At 43.6% G+C, this 23,764-nt stretch overlaps 1 protein-coding gene and 1 long non-coding RNA gene across 8 annotated transcripts in view; one reads left to right on the top strand and one right to left on the bottom strand.

Annotated features, from left to right (window-relative positions):
• FRY (FRY microtubule binding protein) overlaps window positions 1–23,764 on the top strand; it is a 194,176-nt gene that overhangs the window by 29,148 nt on the left and 141,264 nt on the right. For 3 of the 7 annotated variants that reach the window (XM_088668232.1, XM_035115762.3, XM_060273788.2), the window contains exon 1: window positions 19,850–20,621. The exons of 1 other annotated variant lie outside the window; for it this stretch is intronic. In XM_088668232.1, the coding sequence (XP_088524358.1) occupies window positions 20,552–20,621 (70 nt within the window). In that variant the 5' untranslated portion in view covers window positions 19,850–20,551. Of the gene's footprint in view, window positions 1–4,375; window positions 4,702–19,849; window positions 20,622–23,764 lie in introns of those variants that run through there. 3 more of the 7 variants (XM_060273787.2, XM_035115757.3, XM_035115759.3) reach the window with 2 other exon arrangements.
• On the bottom strand, window positions 17,993–20,348 carry LOC148686005 (uncharacterized). The gene is made up of 2 exons (XR_015949669.1): window positions 19,488–20,348; window positions 17,993–19,319 (listed from the first exon to the last, which is right to left on the bottom strand). It is a non-coding gene; the product is annotated as an uncharacterized LOC148686005 (long non-coding RNA).

Raw genomic sequence — 23,764 nt, 5'->3', positions numbered from 1 at the left:
GAAATGGTGTAAAAACTGAGAAGTATCTAGAGCCACCTAGTGACTGGTAGAGGAATCTATGTCAGCCAGCCATTGGGATTCAAGGGAGGGAGAGGTCTCTAGCGGACTCTAGCAGAGAGAAGAGGGAATCTTCTAGAGGGGTCTAGCGAGTTCCGTGTCACTAAACTGAGCCACCCGCCGCTAAACTGAGCCGCCCGCTATTAGTTTACCTTCTTATTTACATTTGGAAGACATTGAGGCTGCCTGAAAGGATATAAGAAACTGGTTCCATAAAGGTAAGTTAAGTAATTTCTGTAGAAAAGTAAGTTTTAAAGGGTAAAGATCTGGCTCAGAAGTACAATGGGAGAGGACAGACTGACTGGGTTGTGTTTGATGAGCGTCCATCAGAAATTCTTCAAGGAAAATCAGGACTGGATTGAAACAAAAGTTTTGAACAAGTTTTATTCAAACCCAAGAAAAATGATATTAGTATAAGGCATGTAACTAGAATAAAAATTAAAAAAATTCAAGCAAATATTTGTAATAACTATCGTAATAAAACACTGCTATAATTATATATAATTTCCTTAAAATGTTGGTTTCATTCGCCTTTTCCGTGCTGAAATGTCACAACCTGAACAACCATGGCTTGCCCCCCCCCCCCAGTTTTGATCCTGGGTATGTCCCTGCATGGGAGTCATTTGCTGTTATGCTATGTTATGGCAGCCATTTTCTGACTGGCACGCCCAGCATTCTCTCAGAATTTGAAATGTGCATACTACTGTAGTCCAAAAAAGGTAGGCGACCCCTGGCTTTGAAGCAGTGCCTGCTGGGAGGTGTAGTTTGATAGGCAGAAGCTGGGCAGGAAGGACAGGAAGTGGGAAGAAAGAAATATTGCCTAGGCATAGGCAGGGTTACAGAGCTCTGCAGTAGTTGTCATACAAGTTTTAGCTGTGCCGATAAAGCTTGTTGAAACTTACCATCTGTGCTTCGGTTAACTGACACAAGATCTTGCCTAAGGGCATCTTGAGAGTTTGTTGACTATGCAGGAAGGCAGATGAAGAAATGACTAACAAAATGGGGAAACAGAACCCCTACATTTTGTTGAGCTTTTGAACAATGCAGCCTGTTACCGGTAACTGTGTTATTTTTAGTTCTATAATGTAGGGGCTACATGAATTCCCTGCCTACTGCAGTACATGCATATAAAATGAATCTTAAATTTACTTGAAATTGGGCTTAAAGCACCATAGCATTGCAGGCAAGCTTTTATATGCAGATATAAGATCTTGATTCTGTTCACCACAATGCCTTTGCAGATGAAGAACCTGATGTCGGAGACTGATCCAATAACAGAAATGAGAAGCTTATGCTTTCAATCAATAGCTTGCTTTTAAAAATGTAGTATTTTTTTAATGCATGTATTTAATTTAAACTCCAGTCTCCAACATCTAACTATTCTTCATATCAATAAGGCTTACTTGGTTTAATTTTGCTTAGGAGATAAATTGTAAGATCATTCCAGCCTTAATTTTTACATCTGAATTGTTGTTTAGTCGTTTACCGTGTTTCTCATATTATAAGACATGTCTTATATTAATTTTTTTCCTCAAAAAAACACGACATGGCTTATTTTCAAGGGATGTCTTATTTTTTAATAAAGTGCACGCGGGCGCTGTTTGCCGGGCTTGTCAAGCCCAGCAAACAGCGCCCGCCGATCTTCGGTGACAGGCGGGGGTGGGCGGAGAGCGGAGAACGATCTCCGCTTCCCCCCCACCCCTGCCTGTCACACAGCACAGGTCCGAAGATCGGCGGGCGCTGTTTGCCGGGCTTGTCAAGCCCAGCAAGGAGCGCCCGCCGATCTTTGGTGACAGGCGGGGGTGGGGGGAGAGCAGAGAACGATCTCCGCTTCCCCCCACCCCCGCCTGTCACACAGCACAGGTCCGAAGATCGGAGGGCGCTGTTTGCCGGGCTTGTCAAGCCCAGCAAGGAGCGCCCGCCGATCTTCGGTGACAGGCGGGGGTGGGGGGAGAGCGGAGAACGATCTCCGCTTCTCCCCCACCCCCGCCTGTCACACAGCACAGGGCCGAAGATCGGCGGGCGCTGTTTGCCGGGCTTGTCAAGCCCAGCAAACAGCGCCCGCCGATCTTCGGTGACAGGCGGGGTGGGGGGAGAGCGGAGAACGATCTCCGCTTTCCCCCCCCTCCCCGCCCGTCACACAGCATAGGGCCGAAGATCGGCGGGCGCTGTTTGCCGGGCTTGTCAAGCCCAGCAAACAGCGCCCGCCGATCTTCGGTGACAGGCGGGGGTGGGGGGAGAGCGGAGCACGATCTCCGCTTCCCCCCCACCCCCGCCCGTCACACAGCACAGGGCCGAAGATCGGCGGGCGCTGTTTGCCGGGCTTGTCAAGCCCAGCAAACAGCGCCCGCCGATCTTCGGTGACAGGCGGGGGTGGGGGGAGAGAGGAGAACGATCTCCACTTCCCCCCCACCCCCGCCCGTCACACAGCACGGGGCCGAAGATCGGCGGGCGCTGTTTGCCGGGCTTGTCAAGCCCAGCAAACAGCGCCCGCCGATCTTCGGTGACAGGCGGGGGTGGGGGGAGAGCGGAGAACGATCTCCGCTTCCCCCCCCCGCCCGTCACACAGCACAGGGCCGAAGATCGGCGGGCGCTGTTTGCCGGGCTTGTCAAGCCCGGCAAACAGCGCTAGCCGATCTTCGGTGACAGGCGGGGGTGGGGGGAGAGCGGAGAACGATCTCCGCTTTCCCCCCCACCCCGCCCGTCACACAGCACAGGGCCGAAGATCGGCGGGCGCTGTTTGCCGGGCTTGTCAAGCCCGGCAAACAGCGCCCGCCGATCTTTGGTGACAGGCGGGGGTGGGGGGAGAGCGGAGAACGATCTCCGCTTCCCCCCCACCCCCGCCCGTCACACAGCACAGGGCCGAAGATCGGCGGGCGCTGTTTGCCGGGCTTGTCAAGCCCAGCAAGGAGCGCCCACCGATCTCCGGTGACAGGCGGGGGTGGGGGGAGAGCGGAGAACGATCTCCGCTTCCCCCCCACCCCCGCCTGTCACACAGCACAGGTCCGAAGATCGGCGGGCGCTGTTTCCCGGGCTTGTCAAGCCCAGCAAGGAGTGCCCGCCGATCTTCGGCTCTGTCCCCCGATGCGCTACGGCTCGGGGAAGCAGGCAGGGAGCTCCTGCTGGGTCCCGCGCCTTTGCCTCTCGCTCGGTCGGGGCTTTGCGATAGTGCTTATTTTCGGGGTATGTCTTATTTTTCACCAACCCTTTGAAATCCTGTCATGGCTTATTTTGGGGGGATGCCTTAAAATATGAGAAACACGGTAGTTGTTTCCAACTCTTTGTCACCCATGGACCAGGGCATGCCAGGCACTCCTGTCTTCCACGGCCTCTCGCAGTTTGGTCAGACTCATGTTGGTAGCTTCAAGAACACTGTCCAACCATCTCGTCCTCTGTCGTCCCCTTCTCCTTGTGCCCTCAATCTTTCTCAACATCAGGGTCTTTTCCAGGGAGTCTTCTTTTCTCATGAGGTGGCCAAAGTATTGGAGCCTCAGCTTCAAGATCTGTCCTGAATACATCTGAATAAAGTGTGTTAGTGCAGATGTGGAAATAAAACCCACGTTACATTACACCAGAAGGTGGGGACGAATGTCTGGTACATAAAGGGGATGAAATACTGTTCATAGTTAGGATTTAAATAGCATAACCTTGTATCTTTGCAGCCCCTAGATATTTTTAAGCAACTAACAGTGCAATCTCAATGAGTTCTGGGGGCTTTCTCCCAAGTAAGTGTATACTGTATATAGGATGGCAGCCTAAGTTTTGTGTTTAACAATATTGTTAAAATGCACTCCTGTCTCAGTGTCGCATAGTTGCTTTCTGTTACAGTTCTCTTATTTCTGCATCTACAAATGCACTTGCAGTTATGTCATAACAGTTAAAAAGTGTTGATATTTTTTTGCACAAGCCTCATCTCGAAATAAGCAACAGCACATTATAAGCAAAACTTGCAGTGTCTGTGTATTTACTCACATAGTTTTCTTTTACAGATTATTGAACTGTTATTTAATTTCATAATGTAACATTTTCGTTGCTCTGTCTGTTTGTGGACTATTAGTGAACTAAAGGGAGAAACACTGTCTGAAACAGAAATTACAGTAGTCCATTTAAACCATGTGCAGAGGACTTGATGAGTTCACCTTTTGTAAAACTTTCCAGTTGTCTATAAGCCTTTGTTAGCCTTAATGATTTTGCTATACCCCGGGCTGTTTGACTTTTGAAAGGAGGGACTTTGTAGTAATTCTACACCTGTTTTTGCCCACGCCTATCCACTTGCTAAACTTACCAAACAAGTGCTGGGCTAAGCATGAGAACATCAAAAATGGTTGGTGACTGTTTTCTATTAGTAAAACAGATCTGAGCGATTTGAAGCTCAGCTGTCTTATCTGTTTGCATTATTTTGCTTTTACACTTGGGGTAACTTCAGAAACATCTGTACTATAATGGCAATTGATGACAATAACCTGCACTCTAGGACTGAGTGTAAACTGAATTCATACCAAAATGATTATAAAGCAAGACGGAGTAGTCTACCAACAGAACTCCTCCTAGGAAATAACAATAAAGGAAGGCATCAAAGAAATATTAGGAACTTAGAACCTATCCATCCAAGACGCCCTAAGAAAAGACCTTCTATCTTTCCAGGTAGGACATGTCAGCAAATTACTGCTGCTCATTCTTAATATGTTTATTTGTGTTTGAGGAAATTATGAAGTTAAAGAACCTTTAAACAAAATACTAATCTGCTGCAGGTCCAAAAATGTGTAACATTTAATAGCATAAGTAGGTTCCCCTCATTATTTTGAAAACTGAAAAATAGAATTTTGGCTACATATACTATATCTTTCGCATGTAAAGCTTAAAAAAAGAGTTCAGGGTGCTCTATTGTTTGTGGCTGAGCAAAGAACATCCAGATTCTATTTTTTTTTAATTTTTACAGTGTCTTTTTTGAAGTCTTGCACACAGGGAGGACGTGTAAGTTCTTCTTATGTCAAGTCTGGACTTCTTACTTATTCACAAATTAACACAAATGCATGCTTTAAATTCCTGCTCTGCACTGAAGCTAAAAAATGTTTGCAGTAAATGATTTAGTTTAACCTTCAAGTGGATGAAGTATCTAAGCATGCCAACAGTGGGTTTAAATTAACAAAGGCAACGTGAGTAATAATATTAGTTTAAAATAATAAGGGACTTAAGGCATAAGTGATTTTTAATTAGTTGAAGTATGCATTGCATTGTGTAGAAAGGAAGCTGGGATTTTAATCAGGAGGCTCCAAAAACAGTGTTAAGATTTTTCTTTTTATTTGTGGATTCCCCCCCCCCAAATCAATTAATGAAATACATTTCCTCTATTAAAACTGAAACAGAATAAATTTATTTATTTCACAAAATCATGTTTTTAAGTGGCAAGCTATGACATCTCTGTCAGGCTTATTAAAATAAAGCCCCCCCCCCCCCGGTGTTTTAAGTTGATGCCAGTGTGATCTTTAGAAGACACTGAATAAGGGACAAATAATATTTTGAAAACCGCAAAAAGGCCTGATAAGAAACTCTAACATTTCTAGCAATTTGACACTTCTGGCTTAAATTACTGAGATATACGGAGATCTCATTTCCAATGTTTCCTAACACAGAGACTCCTTTAAATACTGGGCTAAACTTAAATATGACAAACAGTCCTCACCCTTACCCTCTGCTTACAGTACTTCAGGTGAGCTGACTTGGGTGTGCCCCATTTCTCCAAAACTTCCTAACGCCTGAATTAGCTCGTCTTAAAGGCAGTGCCGACAATCTGCCAGATTCTAAGTGCAGTTCTGTTTCTAAATGCATCTTGTAAAATATATGTCTACATTTATTTGCTTTCTCCCTCCTCCCCTCCCCTCCCGCCCCAGCTTTACCTTCTCTATGCCTATTACTTCAACCCTATTGTCCTGTCCAGGCTTCCATTCTGGGTAGAAATGAACATACATGGAAGGGGGTGGTGGAACTGGGGTTATGCCTCCTGACTCAGGGCCTATCCCCACTTCCTCTTGTTGCATCTAGGAATGTAAGAAGGCATTGTTTCCCATTCTCCCCTGTGTTCATCACACACACAGCACTGTTTCTGTGCCGCTGCAGTTTATCTTCCACCAAAACCCAGTTAAGGCCACAATCCTTGGCAGTAAGGCCCATTGAACAGGGTAGGCCATACTTCCCAGTAGACATAGGATTGTGCTATAAGTTGTGATTCATTTGATACCTGGATTTAAAAGGGTGTATATCTTTTTATTTTTATTTTTATTTTCTCTTCATGGTCCCCAATAAAATTCCACCATAATATTATGCCCACTCTTGAATATGTTTTTGGAAATGGCAGGAAGACACTTTGCCCTCTGTCAGATACAAGGGCTTAGTTCCTAAGGGAAGTTAACTTAGGAAATTTTCCAGAAGGAATTTTTCCTATCCATTCCTCCCTTATGCAACCTCCTGAAAAGCCTCACTGGAGGAATGGGGGATGTTCTGAACAATGTGCGGTGGGGTGGAGGGGGCTCTTGGAGAAGTGGGAATTGCTCAAAATGGAAGTAAAATAACTTTTCCAAAGTTTCTCCCAGAGGTTGAAATCTATATTGTGTCCTATATCTATTGTCCAGTGTGTCATCGAAACTTTAACAAGCTCATATTTTGTTTCGCTTTCTAATAAAAATATATACATTTTAGACGGAAGTTTATTTATTTTTTGGTAAAAGTTCTTTTTTCGAATTGTGAGCTTTGGTCCAAAAAACCCATTCCTTTTATCTAATTTAAACATTTGGTGTTGTTGTTGTTGTTTAGTCATTTAGTCGTGTCCGACTCTTCGTGACCCCATGGACCATAGCACACCAGGCACTCCTGTCTTCCACTGCCTCCCGCAGTTTGGTCAAACTCATGTTCGTAGCTTCGAGAACACTGTCCAACCATCTCGTCCTGGTTGGACAGTGTTCTCGAAGCTACGAACATTTGGTGTATCTGGTGATATTGTAGCCAATCCGTAACTTGGCTCCTTAAGTTTTCCATTGGTTTCTATTTGGGTCTCCCCCTGTAAAATCCGGCAGTTCCCTGTAAGTTGCCCATTGTCTATCTGATAGCCATAAAAGTGTTTTTCTTTCCAGCAGATTTTTATATTTCTCCCAGACTCTATACAGATTCTTCCTAAGAATGTGGTTCATGAAACTCTTATAAATTTTAGCCTTCCCTACCAAAGACATGCATGCCAGCCAAATTTTAAATCATGGCCTTGGATTGTGAGCTCTTTATAGTTGAGTGAGGATTGTTATCTTGGAAGATGTTCAGTAGGGCCAGTTCTGGGGTGACTTCTAGTACCGTGTTTCCCCCTTTTTAAGCCGTAGTCATAAAATAAGCCAGGGCAGGATTTTAAAACTTTGTAAAATAGAAGACATACCCCGAAAATAAGCCATAGGTCTACCTGCAGGGTCGGCGCCCAGAAGCGCCGTGCTTGATCAAGGAGGCGGCCTGCCAGGTCCCAGGCGTTTGCTCTGTCTTAAGAGTATCAGCGCTGCTCGTTTTTGAGATTTCTGAGTGGCACTGAACTGTTTTCATGAAAAGAAATTGTGGAATGGTTCTTCTATCCTACTGCCTTTTAGACTGTGGCCTGCCGGCAGCCTGCCAGGTCGGCACCAATCAGCGCCGTGCTGAGCACCGGATCGAGGAAGCGGCCTGCAGGGTCGGCGCCCAGCAGCGATGCACGGAACACCACCTCCTCAATCCAGCGCAGCGCTGCTGGACGCTGACTCTGCCGACCCGATCGAGAAGGCGGCCTGCTGGATTGAGGAGGTGGTGTTCCGTGCGGCTGCCTCATAAAACAATTGCAGATATGGCATGGCAAATCCCCTTTTTCTTTTGCACCTATCATAATTTTGTATTTAATTATTGGCTTTTCTCCCTGCCTGATAAACTTAGAGATATCTTTTTTCCCATTCTTTGAAGCATCTTGAATTATTTACAATCGGAATTGATTGGAATAAAAACAGCATCCTAGGGAGTATGTTCATTTTAATGGCTGAAATTCTCCCCCATATCTCCAACTCTTTCTTAACCTCTTTCCACAATTTAATATACTATAACTATTTTCAAATAGGTTGAGAATCCTTACTGTCAGCCAAATTCCCAAATACTTAACTTTTTTTGCCTATTTTTAAACCAGACACCCTTTCTAAAAAAAAAAAAAATTCAACTGCTCATCCATGTTTTAAACCAACATTTTGGTTTTATCTGGGTTTAACATATCACTTTTACTATATAGAACCTAAGTCAGTCAGGGAGATCATGGCAAGCAGGGGGAAGCACTATTAGTGGATTTCTATGGGCCAGAAGCATAACTCATGTCAACAAGGGCCCAGCTATAGGGAGTTCTTTCACACAAATGCCTGGTCAAACCTGTTTTATTTCAGGTGGCCTTTGCACCCGGAATGATTCCCAGGTGTTTCAGAATCATTTATTTATTTAGATTTTAAATTGTTAAGGTTTTAGTATTTAAGTTTCCGAAATTAAATTTATGTTTTAGATTTTGTGTATCACATACCTTCCAACACTTCTCGATGAAAACCAGGGGTGCCATCTTCCAGGCCCACTTTTCAATACCCACTACCATTCTGCATCATTTACAAGACATGAAACACCTCTAGCAATTCCACAGGCTTGTCCAGGAAGCTGTTTTTAAGGGAACGGATGCTCATCCTACACACATGCATTCCTCTCTCATCGCCACATGCTGATGACTATCTCACACTGGTTCCCCACCTGGCCCTGCCTATCTTATCTGTAGGTAGCCTCAACAGTGGGCAGTTCCTGCAGTAAATAGGGCCCTCAAAAAGAAGAAGAAGAAGAAGAAGAAGAAGAAGAAGAAGAAGAAGAAGAAGAAGAAGAAGAAGAAGAAGAAGAAGAGCCTGCATTTTGAAAACACCCCCACTTTAGCATGTAAGCATCGAACTGAGAATTTGGAAAGCTGCATTGTTAACGCATACTAAATATCAGAAGGAAGCTATTATCAGAGATGCATATCTAAAACTATAGAGATTAAAAACTTAAAGTTTTTAGCTTTTCCAAATACAATGTATGCCATCTTTACTAATAAAAGCCCAGGATATGGTCACCCATTTGCCTGGGCATCTGCACCAACCCTAACATCTCCCCCGTCCTACACTCCTAAAATATACCAAGGGAACTTGGATAGGCAGCAACCGATGATGCTGCGCTGTGATTTCAAGCCGCAGAAGTTATCAATGGCTCCAAGATACGATCTATATGCCTAGGAAAATCTTGATTATAATCCTCATGGTATTACCCTACTTCAGTAAACAGGTGAAGGATTAAATATTTGAATGTTCCCTCTGATTTAATAACTCTTGGCACATGGAAGTCTAGGACTTAGACGGCTAGATTAGAATTCTTACTACTGACATGGCATCTTTCTGTGGGCAGAACGTTATTGACACAGGAGAGCATTCAATTATGTGGTTTCTTTCCACACACATCCTGAAATAGTACAGTACCACATGAAATTTCTACTGTCCTAAATTTAGGGAGAGTAAGAACCCCTTGAGACTAGAAAGGAAAATAGGTACCCTCTGGGTGACTTGAAGGTCATTTTACTTGCCAAGCAATTCAACATCTGAATAATCCTCCTTCATTAAATTTAGGGTATGTAGTCCAGCATCCTGTTTCTGGAAACAGCCATTCAGATAACCCAGAGCAGCTCCATGTCCCAGCCACCCTGGTCAGCTTCCAGCATATACAAAAATATAATTAAACATTAAAAACTTGCCCTATTTCCAGCCCTACCCAATACAGATTATTGTGAGTTCTGAACAAGGATAATAGAAGTTGATTGGCTAATTTATCCATGCGTCTAACTTCCCTAACCTTGAGACTCAAGTCTTCCCACATAAGATAGGGGGTGTGAACTTTTATGGCTCCATGTGGCAGGATAGCCCTTAAGAGCCAAATTTCACAGGTGGGTGTGGCTGCCTTCCTGTCAATCACATGATGGAGTGGTGGGTTTCCTCCAGCCTTTGTCAAAAAAACCCATGTTTGACTTTCCGAGTCTCTCCATGCTTCCCCCTTTTTTAAACCCACAATGCTCTAGGACAGGCATCCCCAAACTCGGCCCTCCAGATGTTATGGGACTACAACTCCCACCATCCCTACCTTTCAGGACCCAGTGGTCAGGGATTATGGGAATTGTAGTCCCAAAACATCTGGAGGGCCGAGTTTGGGGGTGCCTGCTCTAGGAGTTCAAAGTTTTGTTCTTTGGAGTTTTGTTCTAACATGGAAACCTGCAAACACCAATGAGGAAAGTCATTCATTCAGTTCAACTGAAGTTTTTATCCCCAGACGTCCGCTGAACTGAATTAAAACTACACAAAGTCTGTCAGTTTAACTGAGGTACAGTCTTCCAGCCAAAGTGGTTGAGAAGCACTTTGATAAAATAATTGTTCACACACTGCTATATATGCTGCTGCTCACCCAAATTATAAAGGAGGAGGAGGAGGAAACATGTTTGTTTAAAATACCTTATTCCTTTTGTTGTTGTTCAGTGTAATTTTAAAGATTACAAATAGAATTGCAGAACAGGGCAAGTGATGATGTGTAATGTCAGCAGGCTCTCTTGTTAACTTCCGGTTTAACAAGTGCTCAGTGATGTTCTTATGTAATTTTAAGTAAGAGCCATATTATGTAATAGTGACCAATCTGCATTGTCAAGTTAGCCTTTGGCAAAAAGGAAGGAAGGAAGAAAATATATTGGTCATAGAAGGATTGTATGTTCAGTCTTGTTTGTTTAATTTTAGATTTCTTACCTGCTCTTCATTATTAGACCCTAAAATACATATGTCTTGTGTCAAAGGCCAGGGTAAAGAGATGTGTCTTTAGGTAATTAGGTGCCAGGTGTTCATATTTGGGGAGGGAATTGTGCATCTTTGGGGTGCCACAGGGAAAAATTCCCTCTCCTAGGCTGCCACCTGCCAAACTTTTGAAAGCAGTGGAACTACCACCTCGTCTGCTGAAATTAACATCAATGAGGGGTTGTAGGGAAGGAGACAGCTTTTCTGAAATTTTGAGCCTAAGTTGTTTAGGGCTTTAAACATTCATGTGAGCACCATTACTTTGATCTGCAAATGATCAGCCAACTACTGCAGCTGTTTTAAAACAGGGGTCACATCAATTCTAAACGAACCAGTTAGTAATCTGGCTGGTGCATTTTGGGCTAGCTAAATTTAGGAGTTGTCTTCAAGGGCAGCACCAGAGCATAGAATGCAATGCCAAGGTTCTCTCTGTCAAAAAGAAGTTGTAGATAGCGAACCAGTGGTAGCTGGAAAAAGGCACTCCTAGCTACTCATGCCATCTTAGTCTCTAGTGACAGTGATGGTGTAGGACCTAAGTCCAATGGATCCATGGGTTCCCACAATCTGTGGACATGTTCCTTTCAGGGGAGTGCAAGAACAAGCTGACTCATCACCTCTCAGAACTGCACTTTAGTTTTTCAATATACACTTTTTTGTACTTCTGGTTTTTCTTCTTTAAAATAAAAAAAGGTTTTAGTTAAGCCAGTTGATTTTAAACAATGCAGACCTAATAATTTACTGGCCTGCTGCAATACATGTTGGCTTTTGTAGCCAGCCAGAAGGTTTGTAAAACATTAGAGAAGAATTAAAATATGTGGAGGTGGCATTTTAAATTAATTTGCAAGGAGCCCTCAGTGCACATATGGGTTGCTTTGAATCGGATCTAGAAATCTGCCTCCTCACCGTTTCTGAATTTGTACATCATGCCTGGTCATGTTTGCTAATTGTTAAAGGAAAAAGAGGTTCAGGCCCTGCCCTGTATGACAAATTTAGAAATCTACAAAACAGAAACAGAACCTCCTGCTTCCTTGTTTTCAAAGTGAGGAAATCGGATATAAATGTTTGAGATAATACATTGTACTGAGCATGTGACTGTTTCAGCTTAAGCTTTACATTTTCATTTGGGAACCGTTGGACATTATTTATTTATTTATTTATTTATTCATTTAGTTAGTTCATATTTGGCAATAATATTTATATACCGGTACTACTCAGTCAACAGAAAACTTCTAAGCTATTCACATAAAAGCATAATAATAATAATAATAATGGTAATAATAAATTTTATTATTTATACCCTGTCCATCTGGCTGGGTTCATTAAAGATACTACTAAAAAGATCAAATGTTAAAAATCTATATAACACTTAAAATAAATAAATATAAATAAAACCAGCAGTTTTAAAACAACATATGTAATAAAAATTCCATGTTCTAGCTGCATGTCGGGGGGGGGGGGAGAGATTGCCTATACAAACAAGTGTTTAGCAGGTTTGGAAAACAGTTCAGCAAAAATTCCCGGTCTAATACAGTATTAATGGGCAGCGAGTTGCAGAGTGGAGTTTCTGCCATACTGAAAGTCTTGATTCCTTGCAAATAGGAAATGGACATTATGAGGTGCATGCAAAAATGTCAGTTCCACAGACTGAAGTGGTCAAGGGGGCAGATATGGAGTAAAGGGGCATGGGATCCTGAAACTAGTGTAGGGCGCACTATGCAGGCAGCTGTTTTGCCCTCCCTTACTGCATTTTGAAGATGCAAAATTCAAGGTGTGTGAGCCAAACTCTGGTGCGTGTTTCTCTTTTCATAAACGTACATGTTTTGAGTAAGCTTGGGCAATGAATGGAAGGAAGTGACTTCCTGGCTGCTACCTACTGTATTGCTTTTCACACTGAACACCACCGGTATGCCTGACTCCCGCTACAAAAGCTGAGGCTGTTGTAGCAGACTGTTGGCCTGGGTATTGTTTGGAGAAGTTTATCCTGGGGGAGGGTTGTTGCTGTTATTCATAGTATTTTTTTGTATCCTTATTTTTGATCTTATTATTTATGTGGAATTATAATGAGGGTGGTATTCAAAAATTAATAAATAATAATTCGGTTGTGTACTTTTTGATGCTTATTTATTGTCTGTGGCTACTTTTGTTATGTTTGTCATTATGTATTTTTCATGTTGTATGCTGCCTTAAGCATGGTTTTAGCTATGGAAAGGTAGCATACAAATAAAATTATGTATGTGTATAAAGAGAAAGCATGCCACTTCCGTTCTGTGCCTTGAAGTTGACACAATTCGTAGCCTAGACTACTGTAAATCATTCACCCCTATTTTCCTGCTGATTTGATTAGCTTTTAATGCCACTGTGCTGCCCCCAAGTGGTGTGTTTCTTACAAATGGTACAATAATGATAATGATGATGATGATGATGATGATGATGATAATAATAATATACAGAACTCTACAGGGCCTGAATTTAAACATTAAAAACAACAGTTATTACAAGTGCATAGATTTTTACACAGTGTTTCTGTTTCTCCTGTGGCCGGAGCAAGTATCCATAATATCTGAAGAAGTGCGCATGCACACGAAAGCTCATACCTATGACAAACTTAGTTGGTCTCTGAGGTGCTACTGGAAGGATTTTTATTTATTTTTTATTCATTAAGGGTTGTAAAAGTGGTTGAATTTCTTTTCACTGTGCGTATGGGTGGAAAGTTATCTACGCCTGGGTAAGTAACTACTTAATTCAGGTAACTCTGCACATTTGCATTTCAAGTGGCAATGCTTGAATACTGAAAATTCAGGCCACGTGGTTCATGCTTAGCTTAGCTTAGCTTGCCTTGTTAGTGTTTGGGGTGTTATGCACGGGAATTTTTCAAAGAGGGGCAAAGTGAAGGCTTGAAATGAATGAATGAATGAATAAATATGCATATATAACTAGCATCAGAGAACAGACCAACCTTTACTGGTAGACCTAGTGACTGTGTGATGGTGGGTTTGAGTAAACCCAGCTCCTTGAAACTTCTTTTTCTGTCTGTCCCTCTGTTGTTTCTCGGTAGGTAGACCTGCTGTTCATCTGCATTCGGATAACGTTTTTGACATTCTCTGCTGAAACCCTAAATTCTTTCATCAGTTACTTTCACTCCCTCCAGCCTTAGTTAATTGCATTGCTCACTGCATCTCCCTCCCCTCTCCAAAAAGCAAATAACCCAATGGATTACATTTCAGGGCCTCTGTTGTAAAATTTCATTTCACATAGTCAACATGAACACAAACTCTAGTTCTTGCATCTTGTTTGCAAAGTTCTCTGCCTCTCCTATAGTTTCTCCCTTTTGTGATTGGTCTTCAGCTATACTTTCCAGTATAAAATCACTTGACTGTTGAGAAAAAGCTGCACAACAGTCAACAGCACTGTGGCCAACCAGATTTAGAGAGTGTGCAGCACATGGCATGAATATGTTCTGTTCTAAACGCTTTTTCCATTCTAAAAGCATTCCAGAAGCTTATTCTTCAAATTCTTTTTTAAAACAAATAATAATAATCCTAATTTTGTGTGTGTGCCCTTGCTTTTGCTAGTGCCCCAAACATGGGCTTAGTCTGCCTATCAGGTAACCCAGCACTGTTCACTTAGCTAGTGAAAAGCATCTTGCAATATACTTGACAAGGTAGCAAGGCACTTTCATCTGTAACTTGGGTAACAGCAGGATGTTTACACCAGTATACAAACAGAAAATGAAAAAGCATGTGTTCATTTACAAATACAAACACCAGGACAGAGAACAGAAAGTGAACCAGGCATGCATTTGAGCTGAAGGAGTAATGTTAGCAATTAAAAAGGACAGGACTGTTCAGCAGCTAGTTCTGACCACAAGAGGGAGTTGTGTATTCTCACACATTTCAAGCATATAGGTAACATTCAAATGGATGGTTTGCAATTGTTTAGGTTCTGTGCACCCTTTGACACATGACCTCCAAGAATGTTATTTGTATTTAACCTATGTTTACCTATTATATATGGTCACTCTTAAAACTCCAGTCTACAGCTGAACTGCTGAGCCAATGCTCAGAGCCGGTCCTACCGTTAGGCAGTGAGGCAGCAGTTTTTTTGGGGGGGGGGCAGGGCGGCAGTGGTGAGGTGTTGGATAATAGAGCTGTGTGCGTCACACCCTGCATCCTCTGTTACCTTGCTGTCCTCCAGTGTGGTGGAAAATGCTGTCCCATCACCAGTGTTGAAGTACATTTCAACAGCTGCTCTAGTCAATCCCTGTATATGGAAGGGTGGGTGCCATTTTCTTTGTATATATGCTTATTGGAGTGCGTGTGTACACACATGAATATAAGACAGGGTATGAGCATATCAGGTTATAATCAATACAAAACGAGCAGAAAATAGCAGCCAGTAACAACTGGGCACTTTAGGTGAGCTATTGTGAATACTCATTGTAAGTTTTTCAGATCTTGCTGGTGGGTGCCATTTTGCAGTTTGCCACAGGCAGCAAAATATCTTTGGCCGGCCCTACCATTGCTGTAGCTCATAGCATCAGGTTTCAAGACTGCAGTGATGATACAAAGGTTGCCATAGTTGCTGCTGCACAGATAGCAACAATATATACCCTGTTTCTCATATTTTAAGACATACCCATAAAATAAGCCATAGCAGGATTTTTAAGCATTCGAGGAATATAAGCCATACCCCGAAAATAAGACATAGTGATAGGTGCAGCAGCAATGCCGGCCGCGGCAGGAGGAGGAGGAAAAAAATAAGACATCCCTTGAAAATAAGCCATAGTGTGTTTTTTTGAGGAAAAAATAAATATAAGACATGTCTTATAATATGAGAAACACGGTAAGTATTTTGTCTGACTTTAGGGAATGGGTCTAGTCACACTGCCCGACACCCTAATGGGCAATGGCTTCAGTTTGTGTGCCTGTATGATGCCTGGCTTAGTCGCGTTTGATGTGCTATTAGTTGCTGTGGTGCAGTATATTGTTTCTGCCATATCAGCTAAAGCAAACACATAAGATTCTGTTGTTTGGAACTTGCTTTGGACATGACTTGCTCTATAATCAGTGCTTCCTACCTCAAGTCAGTGTGCATACGCACTTGTTCCGAGTAAGTGAAGTAAGCCCCATTGAATTCTGCTGGTAGATTTGTTTTATTTCTAATCTCTAATTAAATTCCGAGGTTTTCTCTCTAAGATGTTTATTACTTCATGGTCAACTTGGTGATCAAAATCTCTTAGTCATTTGCAAGATTGTTCTTGGATTTGAATTGGACTTGCAGCTCTGTGAAACCTGTGCTATTCAGTAACATTTCCCTGAAACAATTCCTTGAGGTATGAGAACTGCTTAATAAATATTGTAATTATTAAACATGTAAACATAGTTTGCATTGTTGATCCCTATCGTTCCGCTGTGAATGCTTCAGAAGTCTGTAAGTTTTGTCGCAATTAACAGCTGCTTTTCGTTAACTATCAACCCCTCTATGCATAAAGATCCCTACTAGAACTGCTGCTGTTGCTGCTGCAAACCCTGACTCTTTACTAGCCTAAAATTGGAAATGTCTCTGCTTTTAATATTCAGTGCCAAGGCCTGGATGGAAGCAGGGAAATGAAAACCCTTGGACTGCTTCAACTCCTCCTCCTCCTGGGGGGGAAATGCATCTGGGGGAGAAAAGAGTTAAGCATATGTCCTGCTGATTGACTTCTGAGTATTGATCCCTCCCAAGCAGTGGGGGTTGCTGGTACCCCATAAGGCAGGGGAGACCTGCAGTGGGTGGAGTCAGAACGAGTGAAATGTAGGGGTACTCCCTGATCAGCTGTAAGTAGGCAGGCTGGTGGGGACAGCTGAGGACAGACAAGGCTCATGGGGCAGTGCCCCATTTACCCTAGTGGACCATTCTTCCAGGGATGCTTTGGTGTAGAAGCAGCAGCTGGGGTTTGTGCACATGTATTTTCATAATTTAAAAAATTCTTCCAGTAGCACCTTAAAGACCATTTATTTTGTTTTGACTATGGCAGACCAACACCTCTATCTAGAGCTTTGTATTTTCATGTGATATGCAGTTTGGCTCTCCGTCTTCCTGGTTTCATAGCACTCGCACACTACTTGGCATTATGTTCACAAACCATATTTTAATGTTTGGTATACTCTGGGGCTATTTTATGAATGATCAGTGGTTCTGGTGTTAACAACAACTGGTTTGAAGGAACTTACTATGACATGAAGGCTCTCTTCCTAAGTACATTTGCTTGAGAGTGCAGTCCTGCTTGGGGACTAATCTGTGGTCCTCCAGAACTTGTTGGACTACCCTTTTTGACCATTAACCATGCTGGCTGGAGCTCATGGAAGATGGAGCTCAGCAAAAATTGGGAGGACCACTGCTACCCCTAAATTGAAGTGTCCAGATATGTGTGAGTGAATTCTCTCCTCTGCTTGCCTGCGACTTGCAGAGGGGAGAGTTAAGCCAGGCCATCATACTCCCATTTCCTCTCCTCTATCCAGCTCATCAGATTCCCAGCCCCTGCATTTCCTCATGGGCAGCAAGCAGGGCAGCTCCACCAAGCGAGGTGCCGACTCCTGGCAGCTGTAGCATGCATGTGTCATGTGGCCTAGTGGGTTGCTGTAGGCACAACACAATGGGGTCCCCTGCACTCTGACCCTCTCACACCGAGAACAGTGTTACTTGTTAATCCCCTTCTTCAAGTAGTGAGACATAGCAGGTTTAGTTTCCTTTGACTGAGAGAACACTGGAGAAGTGCGGTCTCTTGGTAGTATTTTGTTTTATTTATGATATACAAGTAGGTACTCATTCAGGCAAGCAACAAATCCACAGAGAGCACCTTGTGTAGCCCACCCCTCCCCCCTGCCTGGGAAGGCTGCACTTACCGTTTCATCTACAAGCTAAAAACTCTCGGCAACTTCTAACAACAAATCACCTTTTTCTTCCACTGGTACACAACTTCTTCCAAAGCATTGGTCTGAGTCTCCATCCACACAGGTGAATAGGCTAGTTGGAAGCATCCACTCCAGCATTAAGGGAAATAAGGTTGTGTTGCCAAGTTCTTGAACCTTATCCAACATCCCTTTTATTAAACCACAAGGATACTAAACCACATTTGCAATAATGAGACAGCCAGTGTTACAACAGGATTGCACTTTAAATTGCATTGAAGTAAATAGGATTTACTGCCAAGTTATGCTTAAAATTAGGGTGTGTGTATGAGAGAGAGGCGAGTCCTATCCAAAGCAGAGTGTTACAGTTTTTAATATCAAGGCCTCTCTATCTGGCCCTCGGGACTTTCCCCAGGCTACACCCCCTCCCCAGCCAGACCTTCCACTTGCCCTGGTTTTGGGTGTTTTTGCCTGGCTGGAATTTGTCATCAAGCTCTGATGATGATGATTTGCCTGAGTGGTGGATAGAAAGGGGTGTATGAACATGTGTAGAAACGAGCCTATTGTACAAAGATAATAGAGCATGGTATTCTTAATCTTAGGGTCATGTGTTTGAGCCCCATGTTGAGCAAAAGATTCATGGGGTTGGACTAGACAGCCCTTGTGGTTTCCTTCCAGCTCTACAATTCTATGATTGTACAACTCCTATTTGTTTCTCTACAGTTTCTGTTATTCTACAACTACTGGCTGTGTTGGCTGGAGATGATGGAGGTTGCAGGCCAGCAACATCTAGAGACTATGAGTTAAGAGAGAGGTGAATTATTCTGGCAAAAAAGTTGTCCTCTCCTATCCCTCCCCTGGTTTCCCCCCTTCTCTCCCTCTGATGTCTGCTTACTGCCATAATGTAGGTTGTAATCTTTTTGAGACAAGGCCCATTTTTATGTAAGTCTCACTGTGCTGAATAACAGCCTAGAGGCCTGATTTTATTTGCTTACTCCTGCTCCTGCAAAGCACCACATATGTTGACTGTGCTATATCCTAATCCCGTGCCCTGGGATGGATGCTCTATTGCAGGGGTGGCCAACTCCCAAGAGTTAACTCACAGAGTTAAAAACTGGCAGTGATCTACCCCCTTTTTCGGGTTCAGGTCTAAGTTGTTGAGTTTTTTCAGGGAGGAGGTAAAATGTTGAGCTTTTTTTAGGGGAGCCACAGTTGTTCAGCTTCTTTGGGGGGAGCCAATGATCTACCAGTGATCTACCGCAGGTGTCCAGTGATCTACCTGTAGATCACGATCTACCTATTGGACATGCCTGCTCTATTGAAATCAGACCTGAAGTCCTTAGCGCGTAGCTGACAAGCTTGCAGGGGCAGCTGGAAACCTTTCAGAAACTGCAGAAACATACTGTAGGATTTCTTCCCTCTCCGTGAAGTGAGCCGGTTGCGTGCAGGCTCGCCTGTGCAAGACCAGCCATTTTCGCACACCACTGCGACCTACCTAAAAAAAAAAAAAAATTTGCTTAGCAGCAGCATGCCAAAAACGTACACTGCCTGTACATGGTGCCCAGGATGACTTGCAGGAGCTCCCAACAGGCAATGAAGGACCCAAGCAAGCCTTTCCCTTCTCCCCTTCCATGCTCAGAGGCTTGTGTCAACAACTGATTACTTTGTCCAAAGGCAGGGTCCAGGGGGGGGCTTTAGTCCCCAGCAGGGTTGCGAGTCCTTCAGGGCTGATCCGGTTTCGATCCGGGATGTTCCGGCTTAGCGGGCAACGCGCGAGGAAGCTGCTTTTAGCAGAAACTCTTCCTCCTCTTCCTCCTGCCTGGCTGCTGTCTCTTTAAAATCTCGATTCGAGTCAAAATGGTAACAACAACCGCCGCCGCGACTTGTCTGGTGCGGGGAGAGAGGCACCCAAACAAGTGAGGCAGCTGCGACCCTAGCCGGGGGGGGGGGGGGAGGGAGAGAATAATAATAAAAGTGGAGGGAGGGGTAGAGGGAGAGAGAGGTTCCTCCGCTGCACATCCAGCGGATGGGTGCAGCGTTGGCTTTACCGCAGCGTGATGCAGTTGGACCGAGGAAGGCGTTGTTGTTGTTGTCGCCGCCGCCGCCGCCGCTCTTGAGAAGAGAGGGAAGCAGCTGACCAGCCGGCGAGGAGAGAAAGCAAAAAGCGCGCCACCCCGGCTCACCCAAGGCTTGGATCGGAGGAGAGAGAGAGAAGCTGTGCGCAGCAGGAGCCTGAACCTGCCCGCAGTGGCGGATCTGATCGCTGGGCGTTTGGCAGGAAGAGGTGTTTTTCCTTCCGATCGCTGCTCGCTTGCTGCGTCTGCGTGTGTTTCTCTCCCCCCCCCCTCCCGACACCCTGCGCTTCTGCCGCAGCTCCGAGGGGAGAGGAGAGCCTGGGCGCACACGAGCAGGGTGCGATGGCGACGGGCAGAAGCAACCCCCCCTAAAGGATGACCAAGGGGCAGGCATCTCCTCCGGGGCGCAGGGGGTGGGGGTGTCGCTTGCTGGCGCCGATTGGGAGAGCAGAGGCAACAGCAAGCAGCTACCACCACTACCACCACCACCAGCAGCTCTCAGGAGCGGAAGGAGAGAGGCTCTGCAGAGACTTCATTTCCTCCCCTGACCCCCTCCGTTTACATCACTAGCTGGTGACAGTCCCATCTCGCCGGCAAAAGTACCTGCCACTCGAGCTGCTCCGGGAGGGGAGGCTCTTTGTATGCCGCAGACATGGCCAGCCAGCAGGATTCCGGCTTCTTTGAAATCAGCATCAAATATCTGCTGAAATCCTGGAGCAATAGTGAGTACAGCTAGCGTTTGCCTCCACCCCGAGCTCCTTTCCCTCTTCCTAATATCTTGTCTCCAAGGCAATCTGGTAGCTTTGTGAGGGTCAGTTTGAACCAAGGCGCTTCCCCACCCCAACAACACTCTTTTTAAGGGGCTTTTGTGTGAGGGGGAAACTCTGCTGTTTCAGTACATGGACGCATCAAGAGGGTTAAATAGCCTTCCTTTAAGTGGAAGGAGGGTAATGGGATTATGCTTGATTTTACTTGATTTAATTCTCAAATTAGGCTCCTTCCTGGATCTGCCTCTCTCTATCTGGATGAGGACAGGGTAGGGTAATTCCCGCCTCTCCTCCTTAAATGCTTTTGACTGGGGTTTTTTTCAGCCTTACTTCATTTATAATGTTTGCCGAGGACTGTTTTCCTACAGCAGATTGGCATGTTTTGTGTTTGTCCGATCTGGTGCTGCCTATGTAGGAAAAATAGGACAAATAATGTTCCAGGTTTTCTTATGTGTATTTTCTTTAATAAATCCAGGCAGTAAAAGGTTGTCAGTTCCTCTTTTTGTGGTTTTATTGTTTGTTTTATATTTGCATTGAAGGAGCCTGCTTTTCTTCTTGAACCAAATGAGAGAGCTGCAGAATGTAAACAAATGAGTTTGGAGCTATCCACTATTGCAGGGCTTGGTATTGCTGATGCACCATTGTCCTCTATGGCATCTTATTCTAGTTTTTGATTTGGTGGGAATGTTACATAATAAAGATCAGCAAATGTCAAGAATGCTCACAAAAAGTGCAAAGTCAACCAGGCCTCTAGGCTGTCAACTTGTGATTTTAAGTAATGTGAAATTTCATTTTTAAAATGTGTCCAGCTCATGCCTCTATTACGTCAGCAAACACGAACAGCATCAGATTCCACCGACTTCTGAAATGCACATTCCCTCTAGAAAAATACAGCTAGGCTATATTTGCTATTAAGCAACTCTGACATACGATGGATTTAAGATTTGTACTTTTTAATGTGGTACTAATTACAGTACCTGATTATAAATCTAAAAAACCTAATTTAGATACATCAGGATATTACAGTTTGTAATTGATATATCAAGGGCACCATTTGTGAACGATACCTATAAGCACTATTTTATAACTCAGTATAGTCTATAAGATTAGTCCTAATTTTTTTCATAAGAGAACTGTGAAATCACCATGGATAATATTGTTACCTCAACATTTTTAAAAATTGCCCTGTTCCAAAATAATTCTCATGTTCCATACTTCTAGAATATATTACAGCATTAATGCACTTTGGTTTTTCAGCTCCCGTTAATTGATTTTAAATGGATATTAGATCCAGAATTACAGACGAAGGAAAATAAAATGTGGTAGGATTTTGTCATAGAACATTGTGTTCCTTTGAGAAACACGTAATGTGAAGTCAAGGTAGTTCTTCAACTTGTACTGTAAGTGGTATAGGCTTAATTAAAATTGGCTGAATATTTTATTGCTATGTATCAGCATTCACTTCATCAAGTTCTATAGCCTTTCATTGGAAAGATGCTTAGAAGTTGAACAGCTTTTCTATACTGTACACAAAAGTCCTAAGGTGAGATTATGAGGAGCACTTATTTCTCAACATAATTCTTTTCTATAAAGATGAAATTGATTCATGGTCTGTCTGTCTTTTTTGCCATTCTCTCAAGACAAACATTTATTCGGTGCATTTAGGCTTATCAGAAATAGACAATACAGTCAGTTTTATTTATTTGAGCTTGTTTTGTCATATATCCTCTTGAAGTCTAAAAGGCAAAACTCCAATCTATCAAGTAGTTTAAAAAAGAGATGGATAAGAAGTTGCTGCATATTTGCATAGATAGGGCCATACATTTTGTTTAAGGGTTTCCTGTGGTGACTGTTGGGGTGAGGCTTAAATGCCACTTGTTTGAAATTGCAAGTGAGCTTGCTCATGCTTGAGCAGCAGCCTATTTTTAAAAGTAACGTCTACCTGAGTTTGGAGAACAGCCATTATTATGTTGATTGCAAGGTGAGAGGAACCAGGTCAAGGTGGGAAGTTGAAACTCCCAACTTGGAGCAGGTTTCTTGCTTTCTTTTCACCTTCCTTGCGCTTCCTTTACATGCTTGCTGTGTTTTCTTGTTTATGTTCTGCTACAAAGTGCTCTCCATTAAAGTAGAGACTCAAGGGCATGGGAAGGGCAGAGTACAGTGGAACAGTTGCCTTGTATGCTTGGTCTGTGGCCTCCACAGCTGCAGTCATAGCATAGGTTCTTGGAAAAGGGTGTAAAGGAAACTTTGGTTTCCAAGTTGTGACCCAAGAGCCTCTCAAAATGTGATACTGCTACTCGGCTGTCATTCTCTGTGTCTCAGCATGGCTAGGAGCCAACTAATCAGTCACCTGGGACACAGTGGGACAGTTCAGACATCACAGTAAACTCTCCCCTCACCTCCAGCATTAGAAGCTTTCATTTCCATTTTGGATTAACTGTGGTTTAGTATTGCATCTCAGCCTACACTGTGGGCAATCTTAACTAAGGTCTGAAACAAACCATATTTTGAAAATGGCTCGGTTCAATCAAACAATAGTTAAGATTAATACTGTATGTTGGTTGGGTTTTGATGAAATGGCAAGCTTGTTGTTGTTTAGTCGTTTAGTCGTGTCCGACTCTTCGTGACCCCATGGACCATAGCACACCAGGCACTCCTGTCTTCCACTGCCTCCTGCAGTTTGGTCAAACTCATGTTGGTAGCTTTGAGAACACTGTCCAACCATCTCGTCCTCTGTCGTCCCCTTCTCCTACCGGTAGTGCCCTCAATCTTTCCCAACATAAGGGTCTTTTCCAGGGAGTCTTCTCTTCTCATGAGGTGGCCAAAGTATTGGAGCCTCAGCTTCATGATCTGTCCTTCCAGTGAGCACCCAGGGCTGATTTCCTTCAGAATGGATAGGTTTGATCTTCTTGCAGTCCATGGGACACTCAAGAATCTCCTCCAGCACCATAATTCAAAAGCATCAATTGAATTAGCTACAGCTAACCAAAAACTGAAGGTCTTCTGCAGGATGAATACTGACAAAACAATGTGAAACTGAGCTCAGTACAGCTGTATACTGAATGAGTAGGTAAGTGTTGTTATGAATTGGCATTGCT

The sequence above is a fragment of the Zootoca vivipara genome, chromosome 4 (assembly GCF_965207765.1).
Source record: "Zootoca vivipara chromosome 4, rZooViv2.hap1.1, whole genome shotgun sequence".
NCBI lineage: Eukaryota > Metazoa > Chordata > Lepidosauria > Squamata > Lacertidae > Zootoca > Zootoca vivipara.
This window is presented reverse-complemented; position numbering and strand designations above follow the sequence as displayed.